Source organism: Thermobia domestica, chromosome 1, assembly GCF_964235325.1.
Source record: "Thermobia domestica chromosome 1, izTheDome1.hap1.1, whole genome shotgun sequence".
Taxonomy (NCBI): Eukaryota; Metazoa; Arthropoda; class Insecta; order Zygentoma; family Lepismatidae; genus Thermobia; species Thermobia domestica.
Window position 1 is genome coordinate 116007388 of NC_137454.1, and position 25886 is coordinate 116033273.

Sequence of the window (25886 nt, forward strand, 5' to 3'; positions counted from 1 at the left end):
TGAACCAGAAAAGAAAGTGGTCTGAGGCACTATATGTATATTTTTGTTTTTTAATTTAAATTTGAAGTCTCTCGACTACTTTATAACAGAAATCTGTGTGTTTCGTCGTTATCGAAACGTGTGCAATTTGCTCCAGAAACGAGTGATTTTTGACGCTTACTTAGCAGTCTTAGGGTAGTGGCGTGAGCATTCGTTTCGTAATTCAGGGGTACTGGGTTCGATTCTCGCTGCGGTAAGTTGTTTTTATGAATTATAATATTCATACTTCTGATGTGTAATAAAATGAAAAATACTCAATTTCTTTCGGTCTTACGAGTTAGAGTGGAGACTGCTTTCTTCACAGGGGAAATACTAGCAAACTGACGTCTCATGTCTGTCTACAACCTTGATTCGTACTGTGGTGGAATATGTAACGTGTTTAGCAAACAATTCATAAATACGACTCCGAAGGGTCATGCCTAGGGCCTAGTATGAGTCATAAATATGTCTGAAACGATATTGTATCCCATCAACTATTTCGAACGTCTTCCACTATTACTCCTATTGCTAGAAATAATATTTTCGTTCGCCATTTCCAACACGTTCCATATATTCGTTCAACCAAAACTTGTAAATAGGAACTATTCTTTCTTATATTGGTGTGTATATTTTGTTAAACTATCAGTATAACGCATACATAATTCAAAGTCTTTTAGCCAAAGAAAGCGTTTTACTATGTATCGTGGTGAAGACAAATCCTACTTAATTTTTGTTTAGGCATCCGAAGTTTCGATATTAATGTTGTCCAGGAGCTGACACCTTTTCTCTCCCCTCTAACTTCCTTTTCGACATTAATCGCTCTTATCCTTTCTCTATCACTATCTCTTATCCTTTCTTTTTCTTTTCCTATCAACTTTAGTACGCTTATTTACATTGCAATAGGACGAATATTGAGGTCTTAAATTTTCAGTAATAATAATAATAATTAAAATTATAATAATTGTATTAAAATTTTTAAAGTTGCCCTAAAATTAGGCAAAACTTACAGATAAATCGGGATTTCGGGAGGGTGTCTGGACCTTCAGGACACACCTCTGCAACTACCAAAATTTTAAACCAAAACGTTCCAATGAAGTTTCATATAGAAAGAATTCTACTGTACGTTTTGAGGAAGATAACTGTAATAAAAATAACTTAATATCACTGAACAGTAAGGCATATAATAAACTAACTTTTACGATATGTAGAAGTAATTATAAAAGCTTTGCTACAAAATTACTTACACAGACCATAATAAATTCACTGAGCTCCGAAATACAAAGTTACAAAATAGCGTATAAGATTCAGTCTACAAAGCAATTCTTACTTAAAGAATGGACATACATTACTTCGAGAATCGAGACAAAACGAGAAATGTTTACGATACTTTTCGTCTCGTCTCGATTTTCATCTCCAAAGCGAGACGGTAATTTGAGTTAGCATTGTGTCGTCTTGAATGTAAAATGTTAACTCTCGTCTCAAGTTTGTTCATTTTGTATTAGAAACGAGATGAAAAATTCCTCTTCTCGTGAGCAACACTAAACAAAACCGAAATATTCTTGCCAAATGTTACATTTCTTGTTGTAATGTTATGCCCTGATCGATAATAAGCTCCTAACTTTTAATCTTCTATGAGATAATAATAATAATTATTATTATTACTGTTTTTATTCCTAAAGATTTGATAGTTCAAGTATTGAAACATTCGAGTATTTAAATATCAGAAGAAAATAAAACGTGTGTCATCGCCGACCATTCGCCATCAACAATTCTAAAGTAAAAAAATGTACTGGTTGTTCGTGTATCTGATTTGATTTGAGTACCTTCAGATTACTGCTCGAACCACGTAACCACGATTACTACGCAGCAATTGATTTGTCTTTAGTTCGTTTTTGAGTATATTACACGCGCCGTATTTGATTCAAAATAAAGGAGTTTCGTATTTTGTTTTTTTTTTTTTAAATATCTGTAAAGTTGATAATTTAGTGAATACAGTGATATTATGGTCTCTGAGTCAATTACATATTCCTGTGTTTTGCCAATGAATCTATTTACAAGCTACTGTTTTGAACGAACGGCAAAGGCTCTTTATTTAGGTGAGCCGAGAGAAGTAACGCTTTAGATGAGTGGTTAACGTTGTAATTTTCGAATCCGGCGGCCCGGCTTCGATTCCCGCCTTCGCCGTTTAACCTTTTTAAAATGTTTCATTTACAAGGCTGAACCCAAGTTGGATACTGCTAAATGAAAGATAATCTCCAGTGGAGAAATTCAGTGATCTTGAAAATAAAGCAAGAAAAATAAATGGAGAAAACGAGTTACAGAGTTAATTCTGTCAATGGTTCTATATTTGATATTAACCGTTAATTTCGTGCATTTTTAAATTGTTGTTTATTGAACTATATTCTTCCCTTTTCTCTTTTTGTGTCAATGTGTAAAATTTCACAAATATTACACAAATCATGAACCTTCAGTTATATTTGCAATTTAACTTGAAATAGGCCTACTTTAATACGGATAAATTCTCCATTTCAAATAAATTACCAATAGTTAGCATTTTCAAAAATTATTTAACGAATAATAAAATCAACAATTTCTTCTTTCGAAGTAGTATTACGTATGAATTAGTAGCGCCGGAACCTAGGAGCTCACAACCTGTTAGACTCCCAAAAATTTTCATTGGGGGTTGTGTTCTTCCCCCCAAAGATCCACCCATACTTTTAATTGATTTGCAGGTAGGACTATTGTTAATAGTTTCAAAACTCAGTGCAAAGCTTTGAATTAGTTAAAAGAAAATAACCTACCATATGTACCGCATAATCTATCCGTATATTATTTGATACGCGGCTATGTATAGTTATTTGAACTAAGTAAACTCGTTTATATAATCCTCATTTGAGTTAATTGAAAGATTAACTAAGTTCCCCGACTGTTATCTTGTCATCGGTGCCTCTGATATCCGTATATTTTTTTCAAGTGGCTGTGTATAGTTTTACGTGTGTATCATACAAACAAGAAGTACTGTAATTACAAGTATCCAAAGTCTCCCTTTTGTCATTACGTCAGCCAGCGTTTCGCTCCACTCCTGCACGAAAACTCTACGATTTGTGCTTTTAACAGTTGGGAGCAACTTCACGTTGCTGTGCTAGCTACTACCAGGCGTAATTATTCTTGGAGCAGGCGTAAGTTGGGTTGCCTATCTCACGGATTTTGTACATCAAGAATTTCTGTGGCCCACTGTACATACGTTTGGACGAACAAACGAACGGAGAGACATCCAGAAAATCCCCTTTTCGACATGCACGGACTATATCGAACGTCTAAATCCGTTGAAAATCTCGAATTTTTCACACTTACTGTACATTTTTCTCATATCGAGAGACAAAAGTTTTAAAAAATGCTAGAAAGATTCAATATTTTTTAAATAATATGTGTACAATACGTAAGTATAAATAAACAGCTTCAAAGAACCATAATTTTACTGACAGTTTTTAATAAGATCTTTAAAAGGCAAGTGTGCCCGAAGTCCTGTTAAAGATTACGTTACAGGATCTAATTAATGCTTATTGTGAACGCAAGGGCTCATGCACAGTAACACTACTATATTAGGATATATATACAAGTTCATTTGCCGCTTCCCTTTTTTGAATGTTTATTTTAAACTTCCGGGTCAGTGTCTATAATAACAGTACCAGTAGTAATTGACTCATACGTAATGTCTGGCTGAGTTTGTAACGTATGCAGCTTCAAAGTTTCTCACTCCCCCCGGCTCTTTTAGATATTTAGCCAATTCTCGTTTTGCCCTAACTGCATAGGTCATGGTAAAGTGTGTTTCTAGTTGCTAGCCAGTCAGCTGTTTTGGTTTGGTTACGCTGCCAAGTTTCTTTCCTATATGAGTTAACATAGCGTGTACGGTATATCCGCCCACAAGAAAAATGCACCTGTCCTTCGGATGCCCCCTCTCCCAACCTTAGCCCTGGTTCTGCTTTGTCCTGTATGCCTTTGTATATGTTCATTTGCGAAGGAGGAAAGAATGCAACAATCATAAGTTACAGTACTGTTATTCGATTCTGTTCAACTTTACGTCATCGATAGTAAATTCGGAACATTAAAAAAAAAAAAAAAAAAAAAAAAAAAAAAACACGGGACTGAGTGTTTTTAAAATAAAGTTTAAAAAAGACCAGTTCGTCATCACATCACAAGTGTGTGTGTATGTTACTTGGTAATTTTTACTTTATATGCTGTTTTTGTTTGTTATTCCCGCCAAAAGATGGCCTTAGTAGTACTACTAGTTGGGTAGTGGGCGGCCGTGACGTAATTTACGTAACAAGTTTTCAAGTTCTTTTTCGCCGCCTCTTTTACCTTGCGACTCCAACCTACGCGTTTATATATATTTGCGTATCATATGCGTACATCAACATATCCCATATGAACTTTTCCAGCGTTGCCATTTCTACACTAATATCTTTTCTTTTTCTTTATGGCCTACGAGAGACTGACCGAGCTTTATGAGTTGGATGGAGTTTGTTGCTAATTTTTGCACATTCGTCACTTCGTGACGTCGACACAAAGCTCTCTTAAAACCCGATTGGCTGCTAGGAAACGAAGCCAATGTCTATTTTGGAGCACTCACTTCTAATCACCAATTATAGTGTTATTTGGAAGAGATATAATATAAAATCTAAAATATATCTTAGATAACGGAGAGAGAGAGAGAAAAAAGCCGCTTCACATTACACAAGAAATTTATTAAGTCGACACGAGGGAGCAATGGAATTATTCCTACGCATTTGCCTTGAACGAGAAATGAAAAATCGTGAAGCCTCAATGGAATAAATTTGAAATCTGTCTTTCCTTTCAATAAATAATTATTTCTTCTAAGGTATGCATTCTATTCCATCTTACTTCGTATCACTATTATTATTTTCTAAAGCAGTTGGGTCGTCTCCCTATAATCTACCCTTTTTAAGGCGAAATTGTCTGGTGGGGAACGCCTTATATTATGAGGAGCTGCTCTTGCATGATGGTTTGTGCACCCGTTAATTATACCAGATTCAAGTCCTGGTCGGAAATCACGTTAATAATGGGTCCCATCCTTCACTGATTTTCAGTTTAGGGTACCTTTCAGCAGCAAGGCTATATGAGACATGGATCTATAGTTTAACGTGATATCCGAACCACAGGAGCTTCTCCATCCTTCATGACCTCAGTGTTGTATAAGGACGTAAAATACAGAAGTAAAAACAAAATTATTAATAATCGTTTGGTTTATTTATCTTCTTATAAAGCACGTTTGCTGCACAAGGGAACTTAGTCCATTGGCCAATTTAGTCATTTTGGGGATATTTCGTCTTTAAGATTTTTAGCCGAAGCTCCTTTCAGTGCTTAAGAGTCTTCATCCCAGCGAAATTCAAATACCGCTAATTTTACAGTAATTATGTGATATCTTCAAATAGATAAAAGATAATTGATATATGGGACAAGAGCGCCCTAGACAATATTATTTTGCGTGAGGTACCGTTATCACAAGTCACCTAGTGGCTTTCCGTTTTCAGCTGTTTAGAAACGCGAAAATAAATGCCGATTTTCAAAATGGCTCGAAATCGAAAGCAAATAAGTGAGTCGTGATAACGGTTTCTCATGTAAAATATTATTATCTAGGGCGCTCTTGTTCCAGATTTCGATTATCTTTTATCTATTTGAAGATATCACATAATTACTGTAAAATTAGCGGTATTTTAATTTCGCGGGGATGAAGACTCTTAAAACATATATGTCCAGATATTGGAAATAACTCTTATAAGGTTGAAAAAGGTATTACCTTTTCAATGTATATAAGCGTGCCGTACACACTTTGTCTATCTTTCTTGCAATTTTGGTAATTGAACTTGATTCCCTTATGTTCTGAATGCCCTAATAAATCTAAATGTTTATTTGTTTGTTTGTCCTTTATCTAAATCCACACCCTTTGCTCCACATACTCATAAATAACTGTAGGGAAGTGACTGTCTATAGGTTATTTAGAATTTCCAAAATGCTTTGCCTCAATGGTGAGGGGGATTTCAGAATGTATAGAATATTATATTATATCAGGCGCCCCTTAAGTGAGACAACCATACGACTGTTATGTGTTCCAAATTGCATATCATTCAGTCACGTAATGTAGTATCATTTGAATACATAACTTTATGTTGGATTGGTAACACTGTTAATCTAGTGATATCGCCGCAGCGCATGTAAAACAACACTCCTTTGCCGATATTTATATGCTGCAAAATTTTAGCCTTTTTTGCTTATTAGATTAATAGTTACTATGACGTTTTCAAGACAAATAATCCATCTGTATATGCATATATTGTATATACGTTGCGGATAGGTACAGTCAGCGACAACATTTCTTTCCGTTTGATGTAATTAGTTTCATAAATAACTCCAGAATGATACTTTGAGTACAGTTTTCAGTAAATGAAAAAGAATGTAATTTTCTGTATGTTCCAGCTTGGAAACTCAGTGAAACTGTGAACGTTCCACCGTAATCCCCAAAATAAATTTTACCAAACGTAGGGTGACCAGACATACTCTTTTTAAGGTTACTCTCTATTATACTCTTTTCGAGGTTCATATACTCTTTTTTCTTCCCAAAAATATCGAATTATACTCTTTTGTGGTATTTTCAATTTCATTTAACGTTTAATGCATTTTCCCATTGAAAATCGCATTTTTTCTGTAAAAACTTGGACGTTGACAACACTGTTTAGTGCTTCGTAGTAGCAGATCCGCTGCGCTGTGTTGCGTTTCTCGTCCTGTTGGATTGTAGGGTTGCCAGATTTTCTTTTTGCAAAAGAAAGAAAGAATAATATAACTAAACTGTTTTTATTAGTTAGTACTAAAACTATAGTAAAAACTGCAAAATTAAAGTGATAGATTTATCCAAACTTTCAACGTTTTAATTATTAAATTGTTAATTAAATTGATTGAGTATCTGGAATGATTTATATTTTCGGAATTTATATCTTTTATTCCTACAGTTCATGGCACGGGGTTTTGTTTTCCCTTCAAAGTGAGTCAGTTCTTGGTAGTGGGTATTCTAGTTAACGTGCGTAGTACACTCAATCAATTATATTACTCGAGGATTGGAAGGATTTATTTTATTAACAATGTCGCGAGGAAAATATCAGTATAACCAAGCGTTTTAAATAAACTATCCTTGCATTAAAAGGGCCCGCAGTAACGATGTTTACAAAGCATGCTGCACGGTATGTAAGAAGGAGTTCTCTATATATAAAAAAAAAAAAGGGAAATATGATGTAGAACAACATATAAAATCTAAGTCACACACTGAATGCTCATCAATCTCCGAAGCAGGTAAGTTGGATAGTTTTTTCACCACAGAATCTTCAGAAGAGCTAGATTTAATTCGACTAGAACTTGTGTGGTCATACCATAATGTTAAACATAACCACTCTTTTAGAAGCAAGGACTGCACTAGCAAACTTTTGAAATCAACAGTGAATAAAAAATTTGCATGTGTGAGAACGAAAACGGAGGCTTTGTTAACAAATGTGGTGGGAGTGTGGTCAGAAAATATTTTAAGTAATAGTGTTAAAAATGCTCCTTTCGTTTTGTTGCTTGTGATGCTTCCAATCGTAAAGCAACCAAACTCATGCCTGTTTTAGTGCGGTACTGTAAAGTAGATACTGATATTAATGTAAAAACATGTCTTCTAAAAGTTCATAGCATATCAAATGAAACCTTGGAAACTGCGTCGAACGTATTAATGGGTACGTTACGTCAGTTTTGCTTGGAAAATAAGGTCATCGGTTTTGTCGCTGATAATGCACCAGTAAATTTTGGAAGCATAAAAAATAAAACAACAGGACACGTGCCTAGCGAACTAGAGTGCAGGTTGAAGAAAAATGCTTTGCCTATCGGGTGTGGGGCTCATATCCTTCAGAATGGAATTTCTGTGGTGTGCTTGAGAGTAATACCGATCGATGTTGAGAATTTGGTTTTTAAAATATACAACCATTTCAGTATTTTTACTGTAAGGACAGAAAATTTGAAAAACTTTTGAGTTCATTGGCTGTCATTATGAGGGTCTTTTGTATCACTCAAAGACAAGATTCTTATCTCTGCTTCCGTGTGTAGAAAAAATTATACGTCAGTATGAAGCACTTAAGGGGTAATTTTTGAGTGATTAAAATGCTCCAATAGCTATAGTCAATTTCTTTCGAGACGAAACAAGTGAGTTGTGGTTGTATTTCCAGCTTGCTCAGCTAATCTTGTTCACTGAAACAATTACAAAAATTGAAAGGGAGGATATAACAGCTACTGAAGTTTCTGTTGAATATTTTGAACTTCTGGTGAAATACAAAGATAGAATTGAACAAAACTTTTTCCGTTTTCTGCTAGAAATTTACTTACGAAACTTGTAAAAGAAGGGAATATAAAAGAGGAATATGCCTACTCAGTGTCAAGAAGGTTTTACTTTGAAGTGATAACATATTTTGAAATGTGGTCACAACGTTTTTTCGGAGAAGTAAACAAGATGAAACATTTACTACTTGACACATCAGTTACCTATGAAGAATTTCAGGAGTCGTTTGCATATTCCTATGAGCAGGTAAAACATGTAGACAGTTCGTTGAAATTCAGTGATAATGATATTTTTGACACTTACTGTGCAATATCCAGATGTGTTAAAGAACACCTTGAACAATGGGGAGAGAAAAATGAGACAATGATGGGCAAATGGAAAATAGTGTACAAGGATTTAGTGCGGGCTGGGTCAAATTTAAAAGTGATTGTGCCACTCGTGCAATTCTTGTTTACTTTACCGGGCACTAATGTTGATTGTGAGAGACTATTCAGTGCTATTAACACTTACTGGAGCGAGGAAAAAAGTCAACTCACAGTGTCGACACTGGAACAAGTGATGAAAGTGAAGTTCAATGTAAGCATGACCTGTAAAGAGTTCAGAGTGGCAATAAAGGATGATGACATTAACTTACTCAAGAAAGCAAGATCGTCGCAGAAGGATGAATGATGGTGAGTAAAACTTTTTTAAGTATTTAACTCATTTAGATGCGCAATGGTTAAAATACTGTAATTCATCTTGTCTTTATACTTACTGTCAATTTTTTTTTTGATATACTCTTTTGGATTTAAAAAAATCTGGTCACCCTACCAAACGGAAATAAATTTTGTCGCTGACGATACATCTATAACTTCAACATAACTTCAGTACTGATTTTAATGATTGTTGTTTAAAAAAGGACTATACATTCTCAGTGGTACCACGTAAATTTCATCTGGACCTAATTGTATAGTCTTTGGAACTAAACAAGGGAACACTTCAAGGAATGTAGTGTTAACACGGAAATTGCCAAACTTTATTGTATATATGTACATAACTTCAAGATAGGTACACTGATTTAGATTATTCTTATTTTCTTTTTCTTTGGAAGAATATACATTCACGGTGGTCTCATGTAAATCTCAATAGGATCTCATGATATTCTTTGAAGTTAAACCATGAAACTCCTCAACGGGTGACAGGGTTAATACCGTAATTGACTGTAGCTATGTTCCCTCGCACGTTTACCCCTGGATACATTTCTAAATTACTGAAATAAAGAAGAAGTGGAAGAACAAAACAAACTCTTAAAACAGTGTTCACCGACTTTTAAAAAAATCGTTAAAAAGCAGAAAATTAAAAAAGTTTTTTATAAAGTATATTAACTGACTTTTTAAAAAAGCGCTAAATCACAGAAAATACATCTTAAAATGTTAAAAGAAAAAGAGAAAATAATTTTGGAAAGTGCTGAGGTGTTACTATTAACAATAAAGAAATTGAAGACAAATTAATGCCTAATAAAATTAGCATTGGAACCATAACATCTTACGCAATAAGTTTGGCTTGGCACGAACTTCAATTTTTCATAGTAACATTTTAGAGCTTTTAAAAACTATTTTCTGTTCTATTCAGCTTTTTCAAAGCTATTTTATGTCTTTTTTGCGATGTTTCGAAGTTGGCTGCTAACACTTTTGTGGAAGTTTTTATTTAAATAATTAAAGAGGAATCCCTATTAAATAATCTATGTTTTATCGTAATTCAAGCTATGACAAATAATAGATTGTAACTTTAGTAGATGAAAATTCGCTTTCTCTCTCTCTCTCTCTCTCTCTCTCTGTCTGCTAGAAAGAGGAAGCAAAAGTTCAAAGTTCATGAGCAAAGTCCAAGAAGAAAGAAATAACAGCATCAGTTCTCGGACTGACCAAGAATGAAAGGGAATGTAAGTGACGACCACAAATAAACGGTTAGCGTCTTAATTCGTCATCCTAATATATTTTTCCAAAGTTACTATTCATTCACACTGACGGAGTTAGTATAACTAACAAGGGACGTAGGTCTATGCGAACCGTGACAGCTAGATATTTATGAAAAATGGTACCCTGACTAATTATGGATCGCTAATTATCGTGGTGATAATCACTCAGTGCACAAATGCCTTCTTTACCTGCTACGTATAATGCACTTACCAAGCAGTGACCGGGTGAGGCTGTACCGAGTTATACTCAAAAAACGCTGGAAAAAAGCAGAAAATGTAAAAATATCTGCAGGTAATCTGATACCTACAGGAGAGGGACACGAGACCAAGAACACGGTAGTACTGCCACACAAGCAATGCTGCTATCCCAATACAAAGTTGTACTTTTTCAAATAGAACACATACCATTTTATGCCATTAAAACAATTGGCATAAAATGTGAAATAATATAAGAAAAAGGTGGGTTATCAGTGTCGCCAAATAATGGAGATATGAGGCTCTAAATTTGAGAAATTGTGGAGTCCGTACAGAGAAACGAACAAATGTACAACAACAACAAGAAGAAGACTGCAGAAGGAACAAATGTACAGTAAGGAATTAACTACAGCATGAACAGCATCCAGTGACTAACAGAATTCACTCAAAAACGACACATGGTAGAGTAGCCGTAGAAAGAAGAAATCCCATGTGACGTAATGCGGAAATGTGAACAGCAAGTCTTCCTGTAGCCCAGCATTTCCAATGGCGTTTGTCTGGAATCGATATCTCGAACCGTTCCCAAGAACTAAAACGAACTGTCTTGGGGCTGCAACACTGCATAAAATCCTGCATGCATTCTAAAGCACAGAAACGACAGCGTAGATCGTGAAAAGCTGTAACACGAAAGGTATCAAATCTGTGACAAGAAAGTACGTCAGAATCGATTCTCGAAGATTAATGACCTGTGATAGGTGACACTTGAGAGTATAGGAAACGTTATCATGTGAAACAAACGTTGAAGATAAAACACACTGCATTCAGGTTACTAGTAGGCTAATATACAGGCGCAAAATATTATAACATAACACATGAATACATACAACAGAAAAGAGATAGATAGTATGACAAATTACGTAAATTTCTTACCCTAACTACATGCACGATATGACATATCAAACCCGTTAGTCACTGGATGCTGTGCATGCTGTGGTTTATTCCCTACTGCACATTTGTTCCTTCTGCAGTCTTGCTGTTGTATATACATTTGTTCGTTACATTGTACGGACCCCATAATTTCTCAAATTTAGAGCTTCATATCTCCATTATTTGGCAACACTGATACTGACCTTTTGCTTATTTGCTTTCACGTTTTATGTCAGTTGTTTTAAAGCCATAAAATGGTATACATTTCATTTGCAAAATTATAAGTTTGTATTGAGATGGCAACACTGCTTGTGTGACAGTACTGCCGTATTCTTGGTCACATGTCCCCTTCCCGTAGATATCATTTTTTCATTTTCTGTCTTTTTTTCGGCATTTTTGGAGTACTCGGTACAGCCTCACCCGGTCACTGCTTGGTATATGTACGTAGCGAATGAACAAGACATTTCGCACCGAGTGACTATCACCACGATGATTAGCATTCACAATTTGTCAGGGTACCAATTTTCATAAATACCTAGCTGTCACGGTTCGCCTACATCCCTTGTAAGTATGGCCTATGGAGCCCGGAAGTTCAATGCCGCGTTCACAAAAGCTCTCCATTGACTTCTATCCTTAGCCAACTATATCCAATTTCTTCTCTGTAAGATCCAACTTAATATTATCCTGCCATCTGCGCCTAGGTTTTCCTAATGGTCGTTTCCCGATTGGATTCCCAGTTCAAAATTTGAAAGCGTTCCTACATTCTTTCATTCTGACTACATGACCTGCCCACCTGAGCCTCCTAGATTTGATGACCCCCAACAATGTTTGGTAAACTATTTAAGTTATGTAGCTCGTTATGAAGTTTCCGCCAATCCAAATTCCCGTTCCTCTCGGATTCGAATATTCGTCCCAGGATCTTGATCTCAAATATTTTCAGTCTGTGTTCTTCCCTCAGGCTAAGCAACCTTACACAACAGGCATTATTGTCGATTTATATATATTAAGCTTCAAATTCCTCGTCAGAATTCGCGATGACAAAAGATTTTGAACTGAATAATAACATGAATTCCCTGTTTTCAGTCGACATTTAATTTCTTCGTGAATATGATTTTGGTTTGTTGATATTGATGTTAGATATTGGAAAGTAGAAGTTGGCATAGTGCCTTTAATAAAGGCTCTAGTCATCTTTTACCCAAAGTTTCCCTTTCGATGTTTCATTGTTAAGTATTTGAAGTGTAAAATGTTTTTAACAGCTATGTATTTGTATGCGAATATTCACTGAATAGGGGAACACGGTGGCTGAGTGGTAGAACTCACCTCAGGTTGGACGGTTTTCTGGTTAGGCTGCAATTTAAGTTTATGGTGAATGATACCATATTCTTGGGTTTTCTTGAGGTTCTTCCTTATTTTATTTCCCATTTCTTATTTAATAATCATGCATTTTAATTGATCATCCACCTTCTTTAGCCTAACGGGCATTCATTTTATTCATTAAATGAATGATATTAATTAATTACAATTATAAGTCGCAAAAGTATGCTCTTTTTAATATGTTTTGTTCTATTTTAATTACACTGTCAGTACTTCTATTTTTATTACAAAGGATCACGTATATTTAATTATTTAGCAAATTTCCAGATATGGACTACGAGGCCTAGAAACTTGAACAAGTATGAGAGTATGAGAAAGGAGACGGAATGAATCACCCTAGCATTCGCTCATTAGTGAAATTTACAAAGAACCAGGAAATAAAACTTTGTTAAAGTTCCTTCTTCCGGCTTCGAACCCAAGATCTTCCAATAGAGAAGGAAAAACGCTTAAATCTATGTATACTTGCTTGACATGTATAATAGTATATTTCAAGATAAAAAATGTGAAGGATGATTTTTAAAAAATACTGATTCAATTCAATATACATAAAAGATAGATTCGAATTATTTTAAAATTTTGTTCATGAGTACGACTGCCATGTTTCTAGATTAAGAAATCGGAACATCTTATGAAAATGTACAATACTGTATATTCATAGTTATAAGCTTTTACTCCTCTCTGAAAAATGTTGATCAATGGTCACCAATTTATATTTTATTGTGGAACGAAGTAATAATGAAAGAAGTAAGTTCCGGGAGGTCTAAAGAGTAAATCCAATTCACATTGCAGACATGTCCAGACGTACGAACAATTTAGTTGGGAGACAAAGATTAGATTATTCATCTGTTGAATATCAGTGATTGATAAAAGCGGGATTTTCTTTTACAATAATACTGCACGAATAATATTCACTTATGTGTTGGAAGAAATCTGCACATTCATTTGGAGCCCCAAATATTTACTTCGGAATACGGGGTCAAATAAGGTAAATTCGGAATTGTTCCAGCTAAACCAAGAGTTCTAATAGCCCCACTCGTGGAGCACAATCTTCGGTAATCAGTGATATTTGAATGTAGAAGAAAACGTTTCTCAGACTATATTAAGACATAAGTAGATGTCTTAAGTTTAGGGAGGAGATGTTACTTATATGTGAAAAGCAAACAGAATGATTAAAAAGTTAGTTAGGAAGACTACGAGCTAATTGGACTAGAGGAAATAACTTTACGTGCCACGAATAATTATTTGTTGTTTGAAGTTAACCTCTTTCTTTAACATCGACACCTAGAGATTTCATGTAAGAAAAAACTCTAACCACATGAGCTACCATCGGATACTAAATGCATGACTTCCGAAGGAAAGTTAACAGTTTAATAATGACACTAAAACGGTATTATAGAGGCAGGTAGGGCAAGTATGCACAATTTCGCATCATCTCTAAATTCGCAATTCTCCATAAAATGAAATAATACATAGTAATACATATTTGTGAAAGGTTGTAGAAGTAATTTTCATCACTGACAATTGAGGAGAGGTATTGTATTATACGAAGGAATATTTTCCCTCTGTAATTTAGGAAACTTCTAAGAAACTGGTGAAATGGAGAGATTTGCTTCAGGTCATAACAAGTAGTGTGGTTTTTCTGGTGTCTTCTGATCTGAAGCAAAGGTCTTCATTTTACCAAGTATTTAGACCATAGATTTTAGAGTTTATTAATTAAATCATCTGTATGCAAATGTAAGGAGAATGCTGAAAATTTCCGTAGTCCTCGTTGAAAGTCACTTGCTTTCGGTAAGTTCTTGTTTTTAAACCATGACAAGTAAAAATAAAAGTTCTTTCCCAAGTAGACCTAATATTGTTAAACATAACACGTTGGGTCATTTATTATGGAACATAAACTTTATAAGCACTTGTAAACATTTTAAATCATTACACTGGTCGGCAAAATGAAACTTTTTTTCGCTCCCACGAACGAAAATAGGTGATTTCTATAGTTTTCGAGCTCCTGAGTTCGAATCCGTAGTCTATTTACAGCTATAACTATGACATTTAAGAATTACGTGCAGTGAAATTTGTAGGGGACGATAGGAAGAAGACAGACATTTGTTCATTTCAAACTAGATCTGTTGTGTTGGTTGGGTATTAGATAATTTTATAGTGTTAATGAAATAAACAATGGAGGCCTAATGAAAACAATACCCATTAGGCCTCCATTGTTTATTTCATTAACACTATAAAATTATCTTTAGTGCTCTATTGTTCATGTATATTTCATGAGGCTTATTATTTTCGAGTAGTTTTTCTTGTGTAGGTACAGTTTCTTCTTATTAGCTAATTTGAATGATAAGATAAAGGTTATATTCATTTAATGATTAATACAAATATATCATGAATAAGGTAACCAAGAAAGTTCTGTCGCTTTTTCACCCACTAACCTTCGAACATCGATAAGTCACCTAAGATGTACCTGTAAGATCAAAAATAATCCCTATCAGCATCGACGACCTTCTACCAACGTTCTGGAAGACCACGGATTCCATCGTATTAGAACTTAGTGAGCCGTTAAGCGAAGAAAGTATCAAGTGCATTTTGCACCTCTACTAGGGATTGAACTGGCGTCCTCTAAGGTGATTGTCCACGGAATGAAACAGGTGATAATCGGACAGTGCAATGTCCGGGAAGTATGGCAGATGCAATAGTATTTCCTATCTAAGACGTAGAAAGGTGTTCCGGTTTATCCTAGCCACGTGGGCTTAGCTTTGTCTGTAACAGGAGGAACCCCTTTCCGATTCAAAAGTGTTGGCTCCAGAGTTTTGAGTTTTTCTTGAACACAGCTCAACTGCTGACAGCACACAGTTGCATTGATGCTCTGACCAGCTGGTAGTAGTTCCCGATCCGCGGTGCCGCGAGCTCACCAAACACACAGGAGGACCTTCTTCTGGTGCAGTGTTGGTTTCGGCTATTTTGGAACCAGTTCATAGGATGCTAACCAATGATGATTGCGCCGTGAAACTTAGTACAGATCCCACTTTTCATCACATGTCAACACCCTGTCAAAAAATGGCTCCTTTCTCAGACGAGACAGCAAAGAAACACAGGTGTCTGCTTGCGTTGCCTTCTTCCCCGGAGTCAAATCATGTGGGACCCATCGACTCAACGTGTAGTGCTTCCCAAGTTGATGGAGGTGCTGCCAAATGGTCTCTCTACTCACACTGAATTGTAGTCCAAGTTCCTCACATGTCTGGTCACTGTTCGCCTCAATTGCTACCTGAAGATCTTCATTTTGTGCATGTGTTGATGTTCCGGCATGTGGTGCGTCTTGGAGTGTTTCGTCACCGTCCTTAAACTTGTTAAATCACCGCTGCACTGTCCGCGTAGTCAAGACATCCTCAACAAATGCCTGGATATCTTCCGCCCCGCTGCAGCGGCGTTTGACCCCAGTTTGAAATCGTACAGCATACACGCCTTTATGACACTCTGTGGAGGTCCTATGTTCACTCTGTCCTTCTGCAACTTCACGGTGTAACTGAACTGCGACAACCAGGTAGTATGTTGGATATACCCACATAACAGCTTACCTTCGCCTTATCTCCATTCGCATTCCTCTCACGGTGTGAGGGCCACTTGAACATAGACCACAAAAAGCGACAGAACTTTCTTGGTTAGCTTTATAGAAAATGTCCGATTGTTCACTTACTTAATAAATTCATTAAGTGGTATATATATATATATATATATATATATATACTGTATACAAATATAACATAACATATATCCAAGGGCAAAAATGCGCCTGAAAAAGTAGGGGGACGCATGACATCACGTAGTCCCCCGTGCCATCTTTTTCTAGGAAGTGGAGGGACGCTATATATATTTTTGGAAGTCGGGGAACGACGTCCCTCGCATTCCCCTTCACTTTTACCTTTTGCATATATCGCAAAATCAATAGTAAAAAAATGTTGTGAACCCACATTGGCAAACCTATTGCGAGATACGGAAAGACAACTGCGAAACTGGTGACAATTGTAGTCTGAATTTCAAGGCAAAAATTACTAAATTTCTAATTAAAAAAAAAGTGATGACACATATTGTTAGAATGGACCTTTAAAATTACTCTATCTGTTATTATTTACTAATTTTTAAATTGATAATATAATCAAAACATAATATATACAGCGAAATTGGACTTAATTGCCGTAATAAACATTTTTAATAGTTTGGGTTGACTAAGGGCACGATTTAATTTAGCTATTTGTATCTATAGCAATAAACTCTTATTACAACATAATAAAGTCATAGAATTAGTAGAATATAGCAAATGGAATTTCTTTATCATTAACATTCACAATTTCCATTAATTTCTACAATTCCTTAACTAAAAAAAAAAATAGATCTAATATATGATTATCTGATAAGTTGATGTTTGACACATATAACTAGTTATAACAACTTTATTCCCATACCAGACTCATAAATTAACAATCTGGTTTCTTTTCATAAATAGAACCCTTGTATTGGCAAGTACGCAAGGAGTTTCATTCGATTTGACAAGAATGAGATTCTTAATTCAGTTTTTGTTGGTTGGAAAACTGGTTTGTGGAACTTAATTTTGAAAAGAAAGAAAGAGAAGAAGAAATCCGAATTACGTCACACATCCCACACAGAACCACCTTGTTTTAAGGTAACATTTCAACAACAAAAAGTTTTTTTTTTTCATTTAAATCCCCCATTATTTACGAGTATTAAATTTATTGATAGTGACGTACGGCGTCAATAAGAAATCAACAAGTGTTTTGACGTGTATCATGCTATGATGGAGTTTATATCTTCAATTCATTAAATTTGTTTTTGTCACAAGGTTACGTCATCACCATAATCGTAATTTAGGTTAGTTATCACCAAGTAAGAAGCATCGTGCATATATCATAGTCGGCTAATTTCTTCATCTTGGCGTGGGAATTACCAGCTTTAACTCAATCAGCAACTAGTTGCCTGTTCACTCTCGCTGGTTTTCCTTCCACTAGTCATCTGTCAGTTCAATGTAGAATATACCTTCTTTTCAAACAATGTCCTAAGTAGTATTTTCTTCATGTTTAATTATTTTCAGTGTAAGGATACTGAAAATACAGTTCAGTGTATGTACTGTATGGTTTCGTCGCTTACTCTGAGAGAACAACGTAGACTGAAAGTATTTGAAAATAAAATCCTGAGACGAATATTAGGACCCAAGAGGGACGGGAATGGGGAATGGCGGCTACTTCATAATGAGGAACTGCATAATTTATACTGTTTACCAAACATTATTAGGGTCATCAAGTCTAGGAGGCTCAGGTGGGCAGGTTGTATAGCCAGAATGGAAGAAGGTACGAACTCTTTCAAAGTTCAACTGGAAATTTAATAGGTAAACGTCTATTAGGAAGATCTAGATGGGAGGATAATATTAAGATGGATCTTGCAGAAGTAAGAATGCAAAGTAGAAACTGGATCCAGTTAGCGAAGGACAGAAGTCAATGGAGAGCTTTTGTGTGCGCGGCATTAAACCTCCAGGTACCATAGACAAATAGAGTTAGTTCGTAAGGATACAAGGGTTTAGTGGTAGAGCGCTCACTTCTTTTGCGAGTCTGTGATAGACAACATTGTGTTTGTGGATATTTCTCGGGGATCTCCCGTTCCGATCCACATTCACGTTACATTCTTTTATAATAACTCACTTTCATTAATCATCCGGAGAAATACTTACGAGACAAGAGTTAACGGAGTGTCGTGTCGAAAATCTATTGTGAAAGTCATGTCTCGTCTCGCGGACAGTGTTTGTGTTTCTGTTGGAAGAGCTCTATCTTGACACAAAAATATAGTTTCATGTTGTCTCATGGGCTATCCTAATCGTCCGTCTCCTTTATCCTAAAGGATATAATCGTGGAACTTTAAATCAATGATTTAATGTTATCTTAACTGTTTCCAACATTTTTCTTTTCTTTTTCACTAATCGCAATATTTCAATATTGATTTGCCTTTCCACTTGGTATATTTTCTCCATATTCTTATCTCGAAGGTTTTCTTCATCTTTTTCGAGTTTCTAGAAAATTTCTAATTTTACATAACACGGTTTTACTTTAAAGAAAACCAAAGATTAACGAAAGTGAACGAAGATGAAGGAACTGGTGGAATGAGAATGTGGATGGATCTGGGAGAACCTTCAAATAACTCACGAACATGATATTGTCCACCACAAATTGGTCTGGAATCACATTAATTGGCCTTGTTGAACTCACATGAGTGGAATCGAACCGGGGTAATCGCACCAAAGGTGAGCGTTCTACCACCAAGCCACCATGTTTAACTTTTTCTTCGTAATATTTGCAATTGTACTTCATGAAATACAATATGTCAAACGAAATATTTAATGAGTAATTTACCTTCTGTACAACGAAACACAATACATTGTATATACATGTCCGGGAAGTCCGTATGCCCCTACGCCGCATATTCATATTATATTCATTATAGTAATATTAGAGCATTAATGTTATTATTAATTATTAATTTTTGTTAAAGGTGATATTGGTGTAGCTATTATCATTGTTATTGTTGTTCCATTGTTGGTGATCTGAGTTTGCCCTACTCAATCATTCTGTAAGTTGAAGCCCTGGTCTGAAAGCATCCAATAACTCGTTACGGGTTATTAATCAAGATGCAGATTTCCGAGCGTCAATATAAAACCAACAACGAACTTCAACAAGCAGTACGGGATGCGTTTGGTGGGATCATACCTGCAGTCTTGGAAAAAAGTAACGAAAAAAATGGATGCGCATTCAACTATGTATCCAACATGATGGAGCACATACGGATCGTTGGACAACTAACTATAAATTCATTATTCATTACTAAATTATTCTAATAAGAATTAGTATGGTATAGGAGTGTAACAGACTTCCCGAACACACTGTACATCTTTGGTTTTCTTCTTCCTAATGCTTCTTTGGTCATTCCTGTTCTTGTTTGTATTTTAGGTTCACATTTTATATCTGTATTGGTATCACTATCCAGATACCGAAAACTTATCTGCTCTTCTGTTGTCTTTTCTCCGACTTCTGTACTTCCCTTAATTCCCTTCTCCAAATAACTGTAACGAAAATAAGAAATTTTCTTCGTCAAAAGTACAATTCCAAAGAAATGGCGAGTGAGAAGAAACGGAAAAATAAAAATAAAATGTTGTGCGTTGAAACTTACGTACTATGTTCGCGGAAGGAAATCTAAATTTTTGAATCAAGAGTTGAACATAAATAAGTTTGAGTTAGTGGGAATATGTTCAAATAGTTGGGAAAATACTGAGGAAATACAAAACGAAATATACACAAGTCTTTCATATTGAAAAAGCGAACGCATATGTAGAACTGTATTTAAGTGACTGAAATAATAAATAATAAATAATAAATAAATAAATAAATAAATAAATAAATAATAATAATAATAATAATAATAATAATAATAATAATAATAATAATAATAATAATAATAAAGTAAGATTTTTCGACGAAACGACAATATAATGAGACTGAATGGGAAAAATATATTGTTGATACAAACAGTCGTGAACTACTATGTTAAGCCCACAGCTTAAGTGAAGAAAAAATTACGAGGAAATAGAAGAAATTATACATAGAGAGAAACGGGAGCGCTTGTAGCTGAGGAAGACAGGAGTGTAATATTGAAAGTTTAGAGGAAATGAATGTAAGACGGGAGAGAATGATCAATCCTTGTTGACAAACCTTTCTGATGATAGAGAGAGCAAGAGAAGAAAAGACACCTCATATATTCTATTCAATGAATATAGATACCAAGCAGAAGAAAAGAGAGAAAGAAAGGTGTGGAGCTAAAGTTCTTTTGGAGAGGAGAACATAATGTATAAAAGGCTGAACTGTACATTAAGAAGGGAAGATGATAAAGTGAGATAAGGGGGAGAAATTTGAGAGAACAGAAAAATATGAAGATATAGTCAAGAAGCTAATATCTTTAAAAAAAAAAAAATGCTTCGCTCAACCGGCGCTACATCTAAGGTTTGATCCTACAGTTTGGTAGAATGGGTTATATATAAACACCCTAGTAGTATGTCACGTCAAGTTATGGTATCACTAATTTTTTGGACGCCATTTTGTGTTTTTATCACGTGACTTCAGTCACATTCGGGAGTCGTTGTCTTCAAATGTGCATAATTCAAGTTAGAATGGAGCGATTTAAATAATTTTGGCAACAAATGAAAGACAATGAAATGCTCTACTACATTTGAAGCCAACAAGTCCCGAACGTGACCGAAGTAACGTGATCACCACCCAAAATGCACCCATAAATTAATGATGCCACAATTTAATGTTACATCTAAGGTTTGACACCACAATTTGGTAAAATGTGGTACACAAGAACTCTAGGTAGCATGTACGTCAAATTGTAGTATCACTAATTTTATGGACACCAGTTTAGTTTTGATCACGTGATTTGGTCAGGTTCGTGAGTCGGGTTAAAACGTGCATAACTCCGGTTAGAATTGAGCGATTTAAATAATATTGACACCAAATGAGAGGTAATGAGATGCTTTACAGAAGCAATATTATGCAATTAATGCTGCGTTGGGTCTTAATGGATGCATGCGAGTCGATTATGTTTTTGGTCAATATCTGTCAATGAAGACTGGAGAATGTGACCGAAGAAGAGTTTCTACAGGACTGGAAGTCAGGATTACATCAGAAACCACATCAATCCCAAAGCAGTGGTCGAAATATATGGCAAATCCTAAAAAAAAATAAAGTGTACCTCTGTGAATTCTGACTAACACTTGATGCAAAATGGCACAAGAGAAACTTCAGACAGGACATCAGATACTTAATATTAAAGGATTCAGGAATGAGACAAAAACAGTATAGTTAACTAGAGAGCAGTGTAAGCAATTGTTGGTTCATTCCAATACACAAGCTGGCTGTTGATTTGGGTCTTAGACTATGCGATACACTATTACCCTTCCATGTACTAACTGGCTGTGACTCCACGAGCTCGTCCACAGCAATTGGGAAGAAAAGACCCTTCAAATTGCTGTGTGAAAATGAGCTATATCAGAAAGGAGTTTGCAAGTTGGGTATGCATGTGACACTCACTGAAGATACTATTTCAGCATTTGAATCACTCGTGTGTAAGTTGTATATAAAACGTGAGAAGACTAGCCTCAAAACTGATGTTGTACGATTCCTGTTATTCTACCAAAAGGGACAGAAAAACGAGTTACTGCCTTGAACAACAGACGGTCTGCTGCAACACCTAAAGCGTAGAAATTATCAGTCTTACATCTGGAAGAAGGCATTAGTTTCAAACCAAGATCTCCCATCACCTTAAGAACATGGCTGGCGCAACTACGATAGTGTTCTAAACTAGTGTGGATGACAACAGAGTCAGCACCAAACGGACTAACTGAACTTACAATGTATCACTGTTTCAAATCACGTTGTGTAAGGAGAGACTGCCCATGCATGGTGCAAAATCTTTCGTTTACGGAAGCATGTTCTTGTATGGCAAATGAAGAATGCCAAAACCCATATACACACATATATGGACGTTTAAATGAGTCAGATAATGATGAGTATGTCATTTAAGAAGTTATCAGTAGTACAGTAGAAATACAGGCAGTGGGTTATATATAAACCAGGATTTTATTTCTGGAGGGGTTAAGACTATCTAATACAGTAGCCTACAAACGATGTACTGCATTACCTGATATGGTCAAAATTGAAAGTTTGAATTCTTCTTACCACATGAAATTTAGTTATTATTTTAACATGCTAACAGACCTTAAAATAAAAATTCAAATTCACAAATTTCCTATTATTAACCTGTTGCAATTTTTAAAACTTGCACTGTAATTATTACTTTGTAGATCTTTATTTTTGCATATGATTACACATTTATTACTCTAAGCAATTAATTTAGGGTTTTCACTGTTTTTTTTTCTTTTGTACAATGCTTTGACTTAATTCAGTATTCATTTATACATCAATCTGTTTTAGGTTTATTGAAACATTACACATTTTGTAATACTACTGAATAATATGTACAAAAAATACACTCTACAATTTATAACGACGGACTTGAGAAATTCTGCTCGCAAACAAACAACTTATAATACGGCATTAAAATTTTCACAGACTTATAAGGATGCCAATGCGACAAAATGAGTACAGTCAGCGATAAAAGTTCTTTCGGTTTGATTAAATTAGTTTCGTAAATAAGTTCAGAATGGAAGGACAATTTGAGTAGAGTTTTCAGTAAATTATAAAGAATTTAATTATCTGTACGTTTAAGCCATACCGCAATTATCCCCAAAATAAATTTTACCAAACAGAAAGAACTTTTGTCGCTGACTGCTTACCACTTGATTGACCACACCTAAAGTGGAAGGACGGATTATAACAGTGAGAAACATGAAAACATTGCCTCTTGTCTGAGGAAGGTTGTTGACAAGAGAGGTGAGGCATTTATTCGAAAAAGACAGCAGTAAACTATCGCATGACGATATTTCGCACATGGTGTCTCATGCCTCAATGTAGATTAAGAGCACTCTTCACGCACGGTGCATGTAAGTTCACATATTTATAAGATACTGGAGAAATGACAACCAATAATGATTTTTCAGAAATTTCACCAAAATTTCTCTCCAGCGCTGCTATATATGATAGACCAGCTTAGTTTTGGAGGGGGCCTGGGCCCCACGAGCTCATGACTGGTTGTGCCACTGAATGTAGGTCTAATGCAAGTGGTGAAATTTAACGTGTAAAGGTGAATAAAATCATGAAATAATGAAATCTTTTATGTAGAGCATTTTATTACCTCTCATTTGGTGTTATTCTTTTTTAAATCGCCCCATTCTTACCGGAGTTAGCACATTTTAATCCAACGACTCTCGAGCGTGGCAGAAGTCACGTGATCAAAACACAAAATGGTATCCATAAAATTAGTGATACCACAATGTGACGTGACATACTACCTAGGGTATTCATATATACTACATTTTACCAAACTGTGGTGTGAAACCTTAGATGTAACATTAAATTGTGGTATCATTAATTTTTGGGCGCAATTTTGGGCCATGATCATGATCACGTGACTTCGGTCTTGTTCGCTTGAAATGTAGTAGAGCATTTCATTGTCTCATTTGGTGCCAAAATTATTTAAATCGCTCCATTCTAACTTGAATTATGCACATTTTAAGCCAACGACTCTCGAATGTGACTTAAGTCACGTGATGAAAATACAAAATGGCGTCCAAAAAATTAGTGATACCACAATTTGACGTGACATACTACCTAGAATATATATATATATATATACGAGGAAAGTTCAATAATTATTGTCCCCGGCATATTTAAAATACTTGAGCTGGGATGGATGATGAGAGATATTGCAGCCTAATGTCTTAGATGCCTATATGCTAAAATTCAGAACCATAACTACTATATTAATGTTCTTTTTTGTCGTTTCAGATGTGAGAGGTGGCACCTAGCTTGAAAAATAGTGAAAACCGAACAACGAGCTGTCATCAAGTACCTCCAGAAAAAGGGGCTAAGCCCAAAGGAGATTCATGGGGACATGATCAGTGTGTTGGGTGATGGGGCCCCTTCCTACCAGGTGGTAAAGAACTGGTGCCGCGACTTCCGTTGCGGCAGGGAAAGCTGTCAACAGGTCCTGGTGCTGGTCCTCCAACAACAGCATGCACCCTAGAAAACATTGATGCTGTGCATGATACGATTATAGCACACAGACGAATCACGGTGCAACTATTAGCAAACATCATGCACATCTCTGTAGGCTCAGTGGTAACTATTGTGCGTGAACACTTGGGATTCAGAAAGGTGTCAGCGCGATGGGTACCCAACATGTTATCTCGTGAACACCAGAAAGAGAGAAAAAAATTTGAGTTTTACGTCCTACGATTATGCCGGTTAGGCTAAAGGAGACGGTGATGATGAATAATGAATGAAATGGTGGACTGAAGAAAGTGGGAGAACCCCGAGAAAACCCACGCACACGGTGTTTGTCCACCACAAAGTTCATTTGGCGGGGGCTGGGATCGAACCCGGGACCCCAAGCACCAGAGGTGAAGGCTCTACCACTGAGCCACCGCGGCCCGCGTCAGAAAGACAGTTCGATGTTCAAGGGCTGGTTTGGAGGTTATGGGGGTAGACCAGAAACAGCTCTGTGATAGATCTGTGACAGTGGATGAGACGTGGCTCCACCACTATGATCCCGAGCCCAAACGACAGAGCATGGAGTGGAGGCATAGCAGTTCGCCTCCCCCACGCAAGTTCGAGGTGCAAGCATCAGCACGCAAAGTTATGGCCACAAGTTTTGGGATTCGAAGGGTGTGCTCCTTATTGACTACCTGGAGGTAGGACACACTATTACGGGGGCCTATTATGCATTCTTAATCCCTAAGTTACGCGAGGCAATCAAGGAAAAACAGTGCGGGATGTTGCAGCGAACAGCACTGTTCCACCAAGATAATGCTCCGGCCCACAAAAGCCATCTTACTGGTGCCGCAATCCATGCTACTGGTTTTGATGTGTTGGAACATCCTCCCTTGTCCCTAGTGACTTTCATTTGTTCCCAAAGTTGAAGGAGCTCCTCAAGGGGAAGAAATTTCACTCAAATGCAGCTGTTATTGAAGCTGTGGAGGAGTGGCGCACGGCTCAGCCAGAGACTTTCTTTGAAGCTGGCATAGTGGCTTTACAGCATAGGTGGAAGAAGGAGACGTTTTGGAAAAATAATGCTGCTTATAGGTCAGGGACAATAATTATTGAACAACCCTCGTATATATATATATATATATATATATATATATATATATATATATATATATATATATATATATATATATATATCCAATTCTACCAAACTATGGTATCAAACCTTAGATGTAGTTTGGGTTGTGCCAATTTCGTTTTAGAGGCCTTTCTGATATTAGCTCCTAGACTAATACGTATTTGGAGGTAAAATTTATGAATAACA

At 36.0% G+C, this 25886-nt stretch overlaps 1 protein-coding gene across 3 annotated transcripts in view; it reads right to left on the reverse strand.

Moving 5' to 3' along the window:
- Positions 1–19263: 19263 nt before the first annotated feature.
- The window catches only part of LOC145688248 (uncharacterized), a 211348-nt gene continuing 204725 nt past the window's right edge, over positions 19264–25886 (reverse strand). For all 3 annotated transcript variants that reach the window (XM_081762210.1, XM_081762190.1, XM_081762200.1), the window contains one exon: positions 19264–19962. In XM_081762210.1, the coding sequence (XP_081618336.1) occupies positions 19734–19962 (229 nt within the window). In that variant the 3' untranslated portion in view covers positions 19264–19733. The remainder of the gene's footprint in view (positions 19963–25886) is intronic.